The sequence below is a fragment of the Hypanus sabinus genome, chromosome 2 (assembly GCF_030144855.1).
Source record: "Hypanus sabinus isolate sHypSab1 chromosome 2, sHypSab1.hap1, whole genome shotgun sequence".
NCBI classification, from domain to species: domain Eukaryota; kingdom Metazoa; phylum Chordata; class Chondrichthyes; order Myliobatiformes; family Dasyatidae; genus Hypanus; species Hypanus sabinus.
Genome location: NC_082707.1, coordinates 86,845,257 through 86,858,572, shown reverse-complemented (window position 1 = coordinate 86,858,572; position 13,316 = coordinate 86,845,257). Strand labels below are relative to the sequence as shown.

At 40.1% G+C, this 13,316-nt stretch overlaps 1 protein-coding gene across 1 annotated transcript in view; it reads right to left on the bottom strand.

Moving 5' to 3' along the window:
* parlb (presenilin associated, rhomboid-like b) overlaps window positions 1-12,690 on the bottom strand; it is a 52,272-nt gene extending 39,582 nt beyond the window's left edge. The window contains exons 1-3 of the mRNA XM_059949783.1: window positions 12,600-12,690; window positions 6,401-6,620; window positions 231-371 (exon numbers count right to left, since the gene is read on the bottom strand). Of these exons, the coding sequence (XP_059805766.1) occupies window positions 231-371; window positions 6,401-6,620; window positions 12,600-12,667 (429 nt within the window). The 5' untranslated portion in view covers window positions 12,668-12,690. The remainder of the gene's footprint in view (window positions 1-230; window positions 372-6,400; window positions 6,621-12,599) is intronic.
* Window positions 12,691-13,316: the final 626 nt, after the last annotated feature.

Genomic DNA, 13,316 nt, shown 5'->3' with positions numbered 1-13,316 from the left:
ATTTAGATCATTTTGCAGAGACCTGTTTTCACTTTGATACAAAAGAATCTTCTTTGTAATTCTGTGTTGTAAAACAATAAAACATGAAAACTTCCAAAGGGTGGGGGCAGGGGAGGCTACATTTTATAGGAACTGTATTCAGGAAATAACACTAATTAGTATCTTATAATTTGAAAGAAACTGAAAACAAAATAAGACTGCATGCAGTAAACATTTCAAGAATCATTTACCTGCTTCCTGATGTCTCCGGCTTTAGGTGGTTGATGTTTTTCTAACCAATCCAATCGCAGGTCATTGAAGTAACTTTGAACTCTGGATTTGAGTGCTTCATACTGCCAAATGGCTGCCACGCCGAATGTGGTCCCTGTGAACTACATAAACTAGTGCTCAGTTTCTGCCTTAAAATAGAGTTTTGTATATCGTATTACTCACAATTAAGTCTTGACTCCTATTTGGTGTAATGTTTACAACCTCCATGAAATTATATTACCTACTGGGCAACCCACCATGTGGAAGACAAAAGATTCATGTACATGAAACTAGTCAAGAGGAAGAAATAACAGACTTGCAAATCTCTACAGAATCTACAGACCGGGGGGAAGGAGGGTGGGTCCGTGCACGTCTGCATAATCTTTGAAAATGACGGTACTTTGAATTGTAATTTCAATTGGTTTATCATAGTCACATGCACCAGGATACATTGAAAAGCTTGTATTGCAAACTGTTCATACAGATCATATCATTACAGTGCATTGTGGTAAATGAGTAACAAACTGCAGAATAAAGTGCAACAACTGCAGAGAAAGTCCAGTGCAGGTTGACAAATAAAGTGCAAGATCATAAGGTAGACTGTGGAGTCAAGAGTCCCACTTTGCATTAAGGAACAATTCAGTACTCTTATAACTCTGGGGCAGAAATTGTCCCCGAGCCTGGTGGTAGGTGTTTTCAAGTTTTAATATCTTCTGTGCAATGGAATAGGAGAGAAGAGAGAATATCTGGGGTGGTGTGGTCTTTGATTGTGTTGGCTACTTTACCAAGGTAGCAAGAAAGAGTCTTTAGAGGAAAGGATGGTTTCCATGATGTGCTGAGAAAAGCCCACAACTCTCCGCAGTTTCTTGCAATCACGTACACAGCAGTAGCCTAGCAAAGCCAAACAACAGTGCTCAATACATCTACAAATCAGTAACCTTAAACCTGCATACCCAAATCCAGGGCAATAATAAATTTCAAAAAAGCAGTGTTCCCTCACTGGCCCTTAGGGAACACCAATATAGGAATTCTCAGAACCTTAGACGTGTATTGGAGAGTACATTGACTGGTTGCATCACAACCTGGTATGGAAACACCAATGCCCTTGAACAGAAAATCCTATAAAAAGTAGCGGATCTGGTCCGGACCATCATGAGTAAAGCCCTCCTAACCACTGAGCACATCTACATGAAACATTGTCGTAGTAACGCAGCATTCATCAAGGATCCCCACCACCCAGGACACGTTCTCTTCTCACTGTTTCTATCAGGAAGAACGTACAAGGGCTTCAGGACTTGCACCACCAGCCTCAATCATCAGGCTCCTGAACAAAAGGGGATAACTTCACTCGACTTCACTTGCTCCATCAATGAAATCCAAAGGACTCACATTCAAGGACTCTTTGTCTCGTGTTCTCATTATTTATTGTTAATTATTTATATTTGCAGTTGCACGGTTTGTTGTCGTCTGCACTCTGGTTGAACACTCTCATTGGGCAGTCATTCGTTGATTCTGTTATAGTTACTACACTGTAGATTTGTTGAGTATGCCCACAAGAAAATGAAGCTCAGAGTTGTATATGGAGACGTACATGTACTTTGATATTAAAATTTACTTCGAACTTTGCTTTCTGCCTTCTAACCAACCTTCTATCAATCAACAGTGCTGCTGACCTTTGTAAACGTCAAAGATCAGCAAGGTCTGCACTGACAGCAATTCAATGGCCAGCAAAAACAAATTCAAAATTTTGAACAAAAACGCAAGGGGTATAAAAGAGGGGGGAGAAAATTTATTTAAAACAGAGTAGCTACAATTCAGAATTCATTAACCGTTCGGCTATTTGGACAGAACTGATCAATGTTTCCAAATGGGAGGTCAACAGACATTTGAGAAATAGCTAGCAAATGAGATGACTAAATTGCTCAACTGGCAGACCACAGAGATTCAATTTAAAAAAAAGTCTTCATGGAAACAACTCAGAAAATGTATAGTTTTGGTGGTTGATGGCTGAGTTGAATTGATCTCTGATCTTGGCAATCCATTTGCAAATTTTTCATTGCTGTATGAGGAGACATCTTCAGTGTGTTGTTCAATTGTGGTATGTCCTCTGAATGTTTGGCTTTTATATACTTATCAGTCAGTCATCATTAGAAAAACTCAATTGTGACATAGGGAGGGGGTCTTGTCACTGATAACTTCATGTCTCGTAACTTTATACAATCATTCCTACAAGGATGACAATGCGCCAACCAAGAATTGTCCTTCCATACACATCTTGAAAATGACAGTTCAACTGCTCCAAGAGCATAGAATTTCAGTCATGCATAAACATTGAGGAGAGTACTCTGCACACAAAAGAGCACACCAAGCTATTGGACAAGACCAATGTGGTCTACAAAATCCAGTGCAAGGACTGCAGCAAATATCACATTAGCCAAACTGGGGAAAAAGCTACCCAGAAGGATCCATGAACATCAACTGGCTGTTAATTCGACTGGGCATCAGTGAAAGTCATGGCACAAGCAAGCATGCATCATGCCAGCGAATTCCTAGAAGCATGGCTTTCCACAAACAATTCTATTAATAGACATGAAGACCTCATTCCCAATTATAAGCCAATGCAGGCAAAATTCCAGACATTCCACAGAGTTCACCATGCAACCAATCAGGGATGAGACAAGTGACAATGAGATAAGTGACAATTGTCCCCATAATAACCAATCAACTGATTAATAAGTATATAAAGCCAAGCATTCAGAGGACACACCACAATTGAACAATGCACCAATGATGTCTCCTCATACGGTGATGAAACATTTGCAAATGGATTGGCAAGATCGGAGAACAACTCAACCCAACCAAAAGTCTTCATGTTTGGCTGCCGATAGAAACACATCTCCATAAGGGCATGCAAACCACTATGCTAACTAAGGCATCAATAACAGTCTGCCTCAGTTCAAACCAATATCAAATTAAGATGTGTAATTGCTCCAATACTTTTTTTCTAGTCTTATTCTCACAATTTTGCAGTTACACAATTGGATATATTAGACAAGTCATTCACAATGACTTCCAAAATAAGCACTGTATTCTCAACTTTTAAATGAGAAGAGACTACCATGAAGACAGAAGGAAAGGTCCATGAATATATAAAGACTGACTCCCCATTGATTCCTGGGACTCTTCTGGCTAATAGCTATGCAAAATGGAGAAGGGAAATTATTTCCAGGGAAATAATAGAAATACTGTCCACAAAATGATAAATCCTGAGGATTGGATCTACATTGCAGAATTTTGGAAGAAATGGCTGATGATAGCACCATCTTTCAAAACTCCACAGATGCGAAATGGTTCTCGCAGATTGTAGGGTAGCAAATATTACTCTATTATTTAAGGAAACAGTAATTTAGATAAAAAAGAATTTAAGTGAAATCTATGTGGAGTTTGCACTGGGTTCCCTCTGAGTGCTCTAGTATCCTCATACTTCCCAAACATTGTGATAGGTTAATTAACTATTGTGATTTATTCCTTTATGTAGGTAACATGTAAAAGAACCAAAGAGGAATTGATGGCTATATGATAGTGCTATGAGGGTATAATGGGGTGATCAGTGGAAGAGACTGGGACTCTGTTCTGCTGGGAGTTAGCACGGATCTGAAAAGATAAATTATCTCATTCTGTAATGAAATACATAAATAACAAATGTATGAGAATAAAATTGCAGCTAAAAATAATGAGAACATGGAATGCACCATACCAGATTACAAATGATAAAAGAGGCAACAGAATTGTGGAACAGAAAATAAAAGACAATGAGAAATTGAAATCAAGGACATAGTGCTGATGTGGCAAACAAAATTTGATAGCCAATTCACTGGGTTCATTGCCTGATTAACAATCCTGATGATTCACGATTGTTTAATGTCATTTCCAGTACACAAGTGTAAAGGAGAAAAAAAAACTAATTGTTACTCTGGATACAATGCAGCACACACAAAAAACCACAGTAAGATAAAGAACACAGTAACAAAAAATATATATAATTGCACAAGATAGGTTTTATACATAAATTGATTGTACATCCATAAAGTTATACTAGGCACAGAAGTGCCCGTACGTAAGGCGGCTGATAAGAAATGATAAAAGTACAGGAGTGCCCCATTTTTGAACATTCACTTTACGACACCTCACTGTTACGAAAGACCTACATTAGTTACCTGTTTTCGCTAACAGAAGGTGTTTACACTGTTACGGAAAAAGGCAGTGTGTGAAAAAGGCACTGCGCGCCCCGAGCAGCCAAGCTCTTCTCCTGGAAATGCATTCTAGCCTGCATTGCTTAAATATGTGACTGTGAACATCTGTGCTTTATGTCGATTTACTTTGTGCATCCGTTAGCAAGATGAGTTCTAAGGTATCGGAAAAGCCTAAAAGAGCTCATAAGGGTGTTACAGTTAGCGTAAAACTAGACATAATTAATTTTTTCGATCGTGGTGAACGAAGTAAGGACAAAGTGAGTTCGGCTTGTAGGAGTAGATGAAGATGATGTTGAAGAGGTTTTGGCATCCCATGACCAAGAACTGATCGATGAAGAGCTGATGCAATTGGAAAAGGAAAGGATAACAATCAAAACCAAACACAGTCCGGAACAGACTGAAAGTGAAGTCATCCAGGAACTGAACGTGAAGCAACTGTGCTAGATTTTCACTGTGATTGACAATGCTGCAATGATTGCAGAAAAGTATGACTTTAATTTTGAAAGGGTATGTAGGTTTAGGGCATATTTGCAGGATGGTGTGAGTGCTTACAAAGAACTGTATGATAGAAAAATGCATGAGGCTAAGCAGTCAAGCATACTGTCGTTTTTCAAGCCTTCCACATTAGCCACAGCAGACGACGAACATCGATCTTTGACATCGAAGCAGGCAGACATAGAAGAAGATGACCTCCTGCCCTGATGGAGACAGACGACGATGAGATGACACCGCAGTGTCCCACCACCCCAACCTCCAACGACTCAGCCTAACACACCATCATCAGTGTGCTCGCTGTCTTCCTGATTCTGGTAAGTAATACTACACTGTACAGACATATTTCTACTTTATATAGGCTGTGTATTTTTATGTGTTATTTGGTATGATTTGGCAGCTTCATAGCTTAAAGGTTACTGGAAAGAATGCTTCTGCCGAGAGCGCTTGCGTGAGATTTTTGCTACTGTGGATAGTGCTGCAATGATTGCAGAAAAGTATTTCTACTTTATATAGGCTGTGTATTTATCATATCATTCCTGCTTTTACTATATGTTACTGTTAATTTAGGTTTTGTGTTATTTGGCATGATTTAGTAGGTTATTTTTTTGGGTTTGGGAACACTCACAGATTTTTCCCATATTAATAAATGGTAATTGCCTCTTCACTTTACCACATTTCAGCTTACAGACCATTTCATAGGAACGCTCTATCTTCGGATGGCGGAGGAAACCTGTCGAGGTGTGTGGGGATGTGGGTGGAGGTGTTGATCAGCCTTAATGCTTGAGGGAAGTAACTGTGTCTTAGTCTGGTGGACCTGGTGCAGATGCTAGATAGCCTCCTCCCTGATGGGAGTGAGAGAAACAGTCCATGAAGGATGGGATCCTCCATGGCATACTTGCCCTTTTCCGCTATCTTTCTATGTACACAGTACGTCCTTGATGGTGAGTAGGCTGGTGCTGCTGGTGCATTGGGCAGTTTTGACTACCCATCGTAGAAACTTCCTGTCTGCTGCAGAGCAGTTTCCGTACCATGCAGTGACGCAGCTTGTGAGAATGTTCTCTAATGCACATCTGCAGAAGGTTGAGAGTATAGGTGTACATAGTCCAGCTCTCTTCAGCCTCCTCAGAAAGAGGAGACATTGGTGAGCTTTCGTGATTGTGTGGAATAATCAGCCTCCATGTCTAAAACCTAAACCAATCAACGTTCCTCATCGTGACTTTTGTAGAGTGATAGTCTACATAAGTACAGTGGGAAAGACAGAATCTCCAGTCAATTTATGGCCTGTTGATACAGAGGAACTCGTACAAAACTGAGAGGCAGCCAGTACCCGTGAAAGAATATCTCAGTATAACTCAACTATTTCGAAAGTAGTACGAATTTATCTTCAAGCGATGTTAACTTACCCCTACAGTAAACACAAAGGGTTTGATGAGTCGCCTGAATGACAATGCTGATTTCGAAAGTAACGGCTCCTCCAGCACTGGGGTCAGGCTGCTTTTGCTCGTCTGGTTCACGTTCGAGGGTAAATCTTTCTGAACCGTCTTCTCTGCTTCCACTTTCCGAGGTTCATTTTTCTTTGGTGCTTTTCTAAACCCACGTCTAGACACAGTATAAAAAATTAACCTGAAAGATAAAGATCAGAACTGTTGAGAAATGCAGCATTTGATAAAGCTCACCACACATTGTGTCAAGGCTGCATTACTGGAGGCACCAAGTGCTGCAATGAGGGAAATGCTGCCAGATTAAATTGACATACAGGGTACGAATGGCCAGGCTAATCTCAGTTACTTACTGACACGAGTAACTGAACATGACAATATTTACTAATGGAAACCATTTAAAACCAGCGAGCCTCCAGATTATGTAAATACACACAACTATTATACCGCACAAACAAATTACAAATCTCGGTGACACACTAATGAAAACGAATTATTATGTCAACTGGATGACTGTGGATATGGATGGAAAAATAAATCTCATCTCTGATCAGCGATGCCAGACAATGAAAAGTTAAACTGCAATGGCCATGGAAAAGTCGCTGACTCAAGTCAACAGCAGTTGTGGACGAGGAACTGGATGCAAAGAAGCACTTTGTTAGTGGACCTGAAATCAGAGCCCGAGTAAGTAGTTCATCAGTGGCCCAAACGCAGAGATAGACAATGACCATAGATTTGACTGAAGTGTATTAAATTATGGACTTGTAATCTGGAGGAGAGTTAAATTTGTTAAAGGGATTAGAGAAGACATGGTGGATGGGGTAAAGAAATCACTTAAGGAAGATGGAGATCTGATACACCACTTGAAAGGGTAGTAGAAACAGAAACTCACCATATATCTAAAAGAGGATTTGAATGAAATCGATTTGATTTGTTTAAAACAGTAAGGACACTATTGGCCCAATGCTGCCTTTAGTTTCATTTTCAGTGATTCTATGATTCATTCCTGATCAGATTTATCTCTGAGATTTAGAAACTTTATTCAGCTCTGAGAAAATTATATTTACAGCATTAGAAGGTTTTAAGGGTTCTAGTAACAGTTCAATAGAACTAACTCCACTGTAAATAATTCCCTTTCAGATACTTACCCACCTCCCTTCTGAATACTTAACTGAATCTGCCTCCATAACAATCCCTGGCAGTGAATTACAGATCCTGAACACTTGGTGTAAACAAAACATTTTTCCTTATGTTGGGTTTGGTCACCTTCATTCTACATCCTCTAGTTCTTGATCCTCTGCAATGCAAAGTTTTGCTCTAGCTACATGACCTGAAAATACCTCTGTTAGATCTCCCTGCAATTTTTTCCACTGGCAGAGAACATCACCAGGATCTCCAGCCCAAATACATTGGAATTATTTTCCCAAGAGTAGATGGGTGCGAGATAAAACAGAAGTGCATTTATTTTAATACAAGGAGCCTCTGAGGCATCAAACGATTGATTACAGAAAACATCAGTGAAAGACTTGGACGGCTCTACCAAAGAGACATAAATAATGAAGTGGCTATCTCTTTAGTGGGGTTATATTATAATCCCCCTGCCATACCCTCCCCCCAAACAGAGGGAGGAAGATAGACCAACAGCCTTGTAAGTACTGTTACAGAGTCAGTGATGAGCATTTTATAGAATAGAATTTGTAATTCTTTAAGTTTCAGGCTGTTATGGGGAGTGATAAGTATGGTCTGCAAATTAGAGACTTCCACTGGGGGGGGAAACTGGTTTTCATAACTTAAGCAGAACCTGATAAATTAGGAACAGCTGATTCTGAGTAAAACAACATCCAGTAGATAGGCAACATACACAAAATGCTGAACGAACTCTGCAAGTCGGGCAGGGGGCCTAAACAGTAGATGTTTTGGGGCCTTTCCAGCATTAATGAAGGGTCTTGACCTGAAATTGTGGTATAAGCGACGGCAAATGGTGTTAACTATGAAGCTAGAGGGTGTTAGAAAGTAAATTAACAGGGCAAAAAGAGGTCATTAAATAACATTTGCAGACAGGATTAAGTGAATCCCAAGGTATTCTTATGAGTAATCCAAAAAAGACCAGGCCCCTTTGGGATTGTAGGGGGAAATCTGAGTGTGAAGCCAAAGGATAAGGGGATGTCCCAAATAAATACTTCTCTCTGCACTTGGTGAGAAAGTCATGGTACAATGAGAGCTTAGAGAAAACAACGGTGATGTTCAGCAGCACGTTAGCATTAGGAAGGATGAAGTGCTAGATGTGTTGGGACACATGAAGGTGGGCAAGTCTCCAAAGCCTGATGAAATGGATCCCAGGCTGCTAAGGGAGGTAAAAGAGGAGACTGCTGGGACCTTAACAGATACTTTTGCATTTTCATTAGCTGCAATGTACTGTATGACTGGAGATTAGCAAATATTGTTCTATTAATCAAAAAGGGCAGCAAGGATGTCTGGAAACTACATGTTAGACTTTTCAGTAGGACAGAAACTATTGGAAAAAAATTCCAAGGTACTGATCTTTACCAGGAAAGACTGGGGTTGATTAAGGATAGTCGGGATGGCTTTGTTCATGGGAAATACGGTCACTCAAATTTGATAGAGTTCTTTGAGAAGGCAACTAAGCATATTAATGAGGAAGTGTAGTAGATGTTGTATACATAACTTTAAATGGGTCTTTAACAAGGTCCTCTATGGTAAGCTGAGACAGGTGATAAATCCTATGAAGTGTTGACGAGCAGAGAGACTTTGGGATGCACCGAAAGATCACTGGAATTTACACTGCAGGTGAGTAAGGTAGTGAAGAAGGCATATCGGTGCTCCTGACATGGAATATAAGAGCTTGAATGTCATGTTTCAGATCCATAAAATGTGGTTAGGCTACATATGAAATATTATGTACAGTCCTAGTCACCACACAACAGGAAAGATATGATTGTGGTGCAGCAAATTCAACAGGATATTGCATGAATTGGAGCATTATAGCTATGAGGAGAGATGGAGATGAATGGGTCTGTTTTCCCTTGAGGAGAGGAGTCTGGTGACTTGAAAGAGTTATTTAAAGTATGAATGGGAGAGATAGGGTAGATGGATTCCATGGTGGGAGGGTGAGGCAAGAGGTTTAAAGTGATAGCTTAGAGGGTTGAGGAGAAACAGAGGCTGGTTGGATTCTGGATTGCATAGCTTGAAGAGGTATATTGCAGAAACTTTCACAACATTTAAAAAGCATCTAGACAAGAACCTGACTCAACAAAGCATAGAAGACTACAGCCTAAAGTGGGTAAATAAAATTTACTGTTGGTAGGTACAGCAAGTAGCATAGACATGCTGCATTAAAAGGGCCTCTTTCTGTTGTGTATGAGCTTATCTTTCCTAATGAACAGTTCCCAGACACAATATTCTAGTTGTTATCAAACCACTGTTTCATAAAGCTTGTAGTGACTCCCCTGCTGCTACACTCTACAGGGCAAGATCTTGTTTTTTTTTCCCTAACTGCTTTCTTAATGGCACAAATAGAAGTTAAAGGGTATTAATTTCAAAGAGAAAGGCAGAGAATACTAAAGAGTTATGGATATGTTGTCAATAATGTTTGTTATATAGTATATGATATAAATCAGGTTAAAGGAACACCAGATGTAGTAAAACAATCAGAAAACTTCAAACTACATAGATTAGACAAGTCAAATTGAGGTAATAAGGTGGGGAACAAATTCATGAAACATGTCACAAAAGTATATTTCTGAGTCAATATTGAAGGGAAAAAGCTATTTTGAATCTCATTTTGTGCAATGAGAAATTGACAATCACCCCAAAAGAGCCAATAGGAAGCATGTTCATAGCAATTAAATTTTACACAGATCTTGAGCAATTCAATCTAAGGTTTTAAGTGAATTGAATCTTGCTGATTTGAAAAATGCATTGGAAGTTACGATATACATGATTTGCTGGAAAAAATAAGTACAAAAAGCCAAGAGGAAATGTAGAACATATGCAATTCACATGGAAAATACACATGGTATTAAATACTACATAGCTCAGTTAGATATAAAAAAGGGAAATAACTAACATGGATCTCTTCTAGACAGTGATTTTATAAAGGAGAATAAGGAAAGCAGAGAGGAATAAAAATTAAATAAAAATACTTGTCCAAAATGCCAGAAAATCAAGCAAATGTGCATTAGAAAAGAATGCAAAAGTTGGTGAGTCTAAAAACAGATAAGCCCAATAACTTAATGATCCATATCTCAACAGTTTAAAGGATGTGGCTGCTGTGAGCATTTTGGCTATGATCTACCAAAAATACCAGATTCCGGAACTGTTTTTATAACCTCAAGGAGAGCAAATGTAGCCCTAATATTTAAAAGAGATGAGGGAAAATGCATGGAACTAATTATGCAGTAACCTAACTTCAGTGGAAAGGAAGACACTGCCATCTATAGAGAAGGATGCCATATTAGAACACCATTAGAGTCAGACTGGACTATGAAACAAAAAATAGTTAACAATATTTAGTTCTTTAAGAATGCGACTCAGAATAGATAAAAAGGAGAACCAGTTGATGTGATCCATTTGGAGTTCAAAAGTCCCACATGTGATGTTGGTTAATAAAGTTAAAGAATGCAGATCTAGGGGTCAATAGTCAATCTACAAAGAAATGGACCCTTCAGCCAATACTGACAAGCATGGTAATCCCAATTCTACACTAAACCAGTTTTATTCTCCCTATATTATCATATTTTTCTCTCAAATCCTGTCATTCCCACATGCACTAGGAACAATTTACCTATCAAACTGCATGTCATTAGGATGTGGGTGGAAAACAGAAAACTGCACAGAGCATCAGAGTCCAGGTTTGAACCCAAGTTGGTAGTGCAGTTCTACAAACTGTGTCATTGTAAGCATTTTATAGTATTACATGGATTATGAATTAGTTATCAGACAAAATCAGAGTGTGAATAAACATTGTTCTTGGTTTCACGGGCTGGGATTCATGGAGTACAACACAGATCACTGCTCAAGCTCAACTGTTCACAATCTATGTCAATGACTTGACCAGGGGTACCAAATAAATTGACTGATAGTAGTGGTTAGTTGGGAAGGTAGGATGAAAAAACACTAATTGTGGTATAATCACATTAAGTATGGAAGAAATGTCAGAGGTAGCATAATATGGAAAAGCATGAAGTTATTCACTAATTTTGTTGCACATAACAGATAAGTAGACTCATGGATTACATTATTCGAATCAAGAGCGGGCCATTTAGCATGGACCTGAAAGGAGGTTTCTTCCGATTGAGGAAGTGTATATTTTAAATTCTCTACTCTGGATGTCTATGGGTCTCAGGCATCAAGTTCAATCAATAAAAGAGGTTAACAGATTTCTGGATTTTAGGGGAATCTAAGGGAGAGGGCAATGAGGGTGAGATGTGTCAGTCAGCCACAATCTAGATCAGGGGTTCCCAACCTTTTTTTTAATGCCATGGACTCCTACCATTAAATAAGAGGTCCATGGACTCCAGGTTGGCAACCCCGATTTAGATGAATGGCATTACAGAGATGAACAATTAAAGGGTTCCCCTGCTGTTTTAACCTACCAATTACAACAAATTAAACTGAAACACCAAAGTCCTCCCTGTTCTTGCGTCCCTTTTGAAACTGTGACCTCTTGGATTCTTTATTTCAAAATGCGATGGGGACAAAAAAAAAGATGCAGAATTGAAAGGGGGTGAAGTAAAGCAGAGCAGGTGGCACTGGGCAAAGGAGGAAGGGGGAGAAAAGCAGCCTAGAAGGTAGAAGATGGAGGAGGTTGGTGCTGAATGGCTGGTTGGGGATCTAGGGTCTGGAAGTATAGCAGACATATGGAGGTGGATATGGGTTGCAAGGAGTGCGGGCTTTAGCGGGTTGGAGGAAGTGTGAGATGGGGGTATGGGCTACGTATGCGTTTGGGGGGGGGGGGCGTGGGGAGAGAAGGTGTGGGCTCCGGAACTTGGAGAGTGAGTGGGGAAGCAGTGCGGTGAGGATATCAGGACAGCAAATCGGTCGCAGGAATTTGGACAACGCCGCCCGATTCTGCTTCGGTTACACTGGATCTCTGCCACCCGCACTCCAGTGAAATCCTGACCTTCCCAGGTCGCCCTCATACCTGCTGCCCCGAGCACTCCCCGCCCTCAGGAGCCGGGAAACAGCCGCCACACAGCACACAGACGCCATGCTTGTTGGCGCTCACTTCCGGCACGTCATGTGATTTCCGGTGAGGGCCCGGCTGAGCGACCATGTTCATAAAGGCGGAGGCGCGTGTGTGCGCGCATGCGCGGGCTGTGAGGTCGGGGAGTAAGGGCGTTGGGGAGTGTAAGGGAAGAGGGAGGTTGAGGGTAGTCGGGGGGTAAGAGGGTCATGGGGAAGAGGGATGTTTGAGAGCATAGGGTGAGAGGGTTGGATGGGTTTGGGGCGTGGAGTGAAGAGGGGGTTGGGGGTTTAAGGGAGGAGGGGGTTTGGGTTGAATGATGAAAGGAAGGTTCCTATTCTGCAGGTCATTCAAAATTAAAATTAATTTGTTTTCCTTTGAAGCCTTCAAAATTATAGGTATTCTATTATTGTTTGGTGATAGAAATGGATTTTATGTGACTATTTTGCATTATTGTATTTCAAATTTTGTATTTTGTGTCACTGCAGTTTTTTGTGTTTGGTTAATTCATGTATTATTGTAGCATCTACTTTGTTATACATGCTATCCATACAGATCATTGGAAACAGCATAAGCATTTAAGAGGACTTGTGTACAATTTGGAGTCAGAATAGCTTAACAAGTGTGAAGATGATGTGCTGTCAGCAATTGATCCCTGTTGTTGTTTAAGATTCT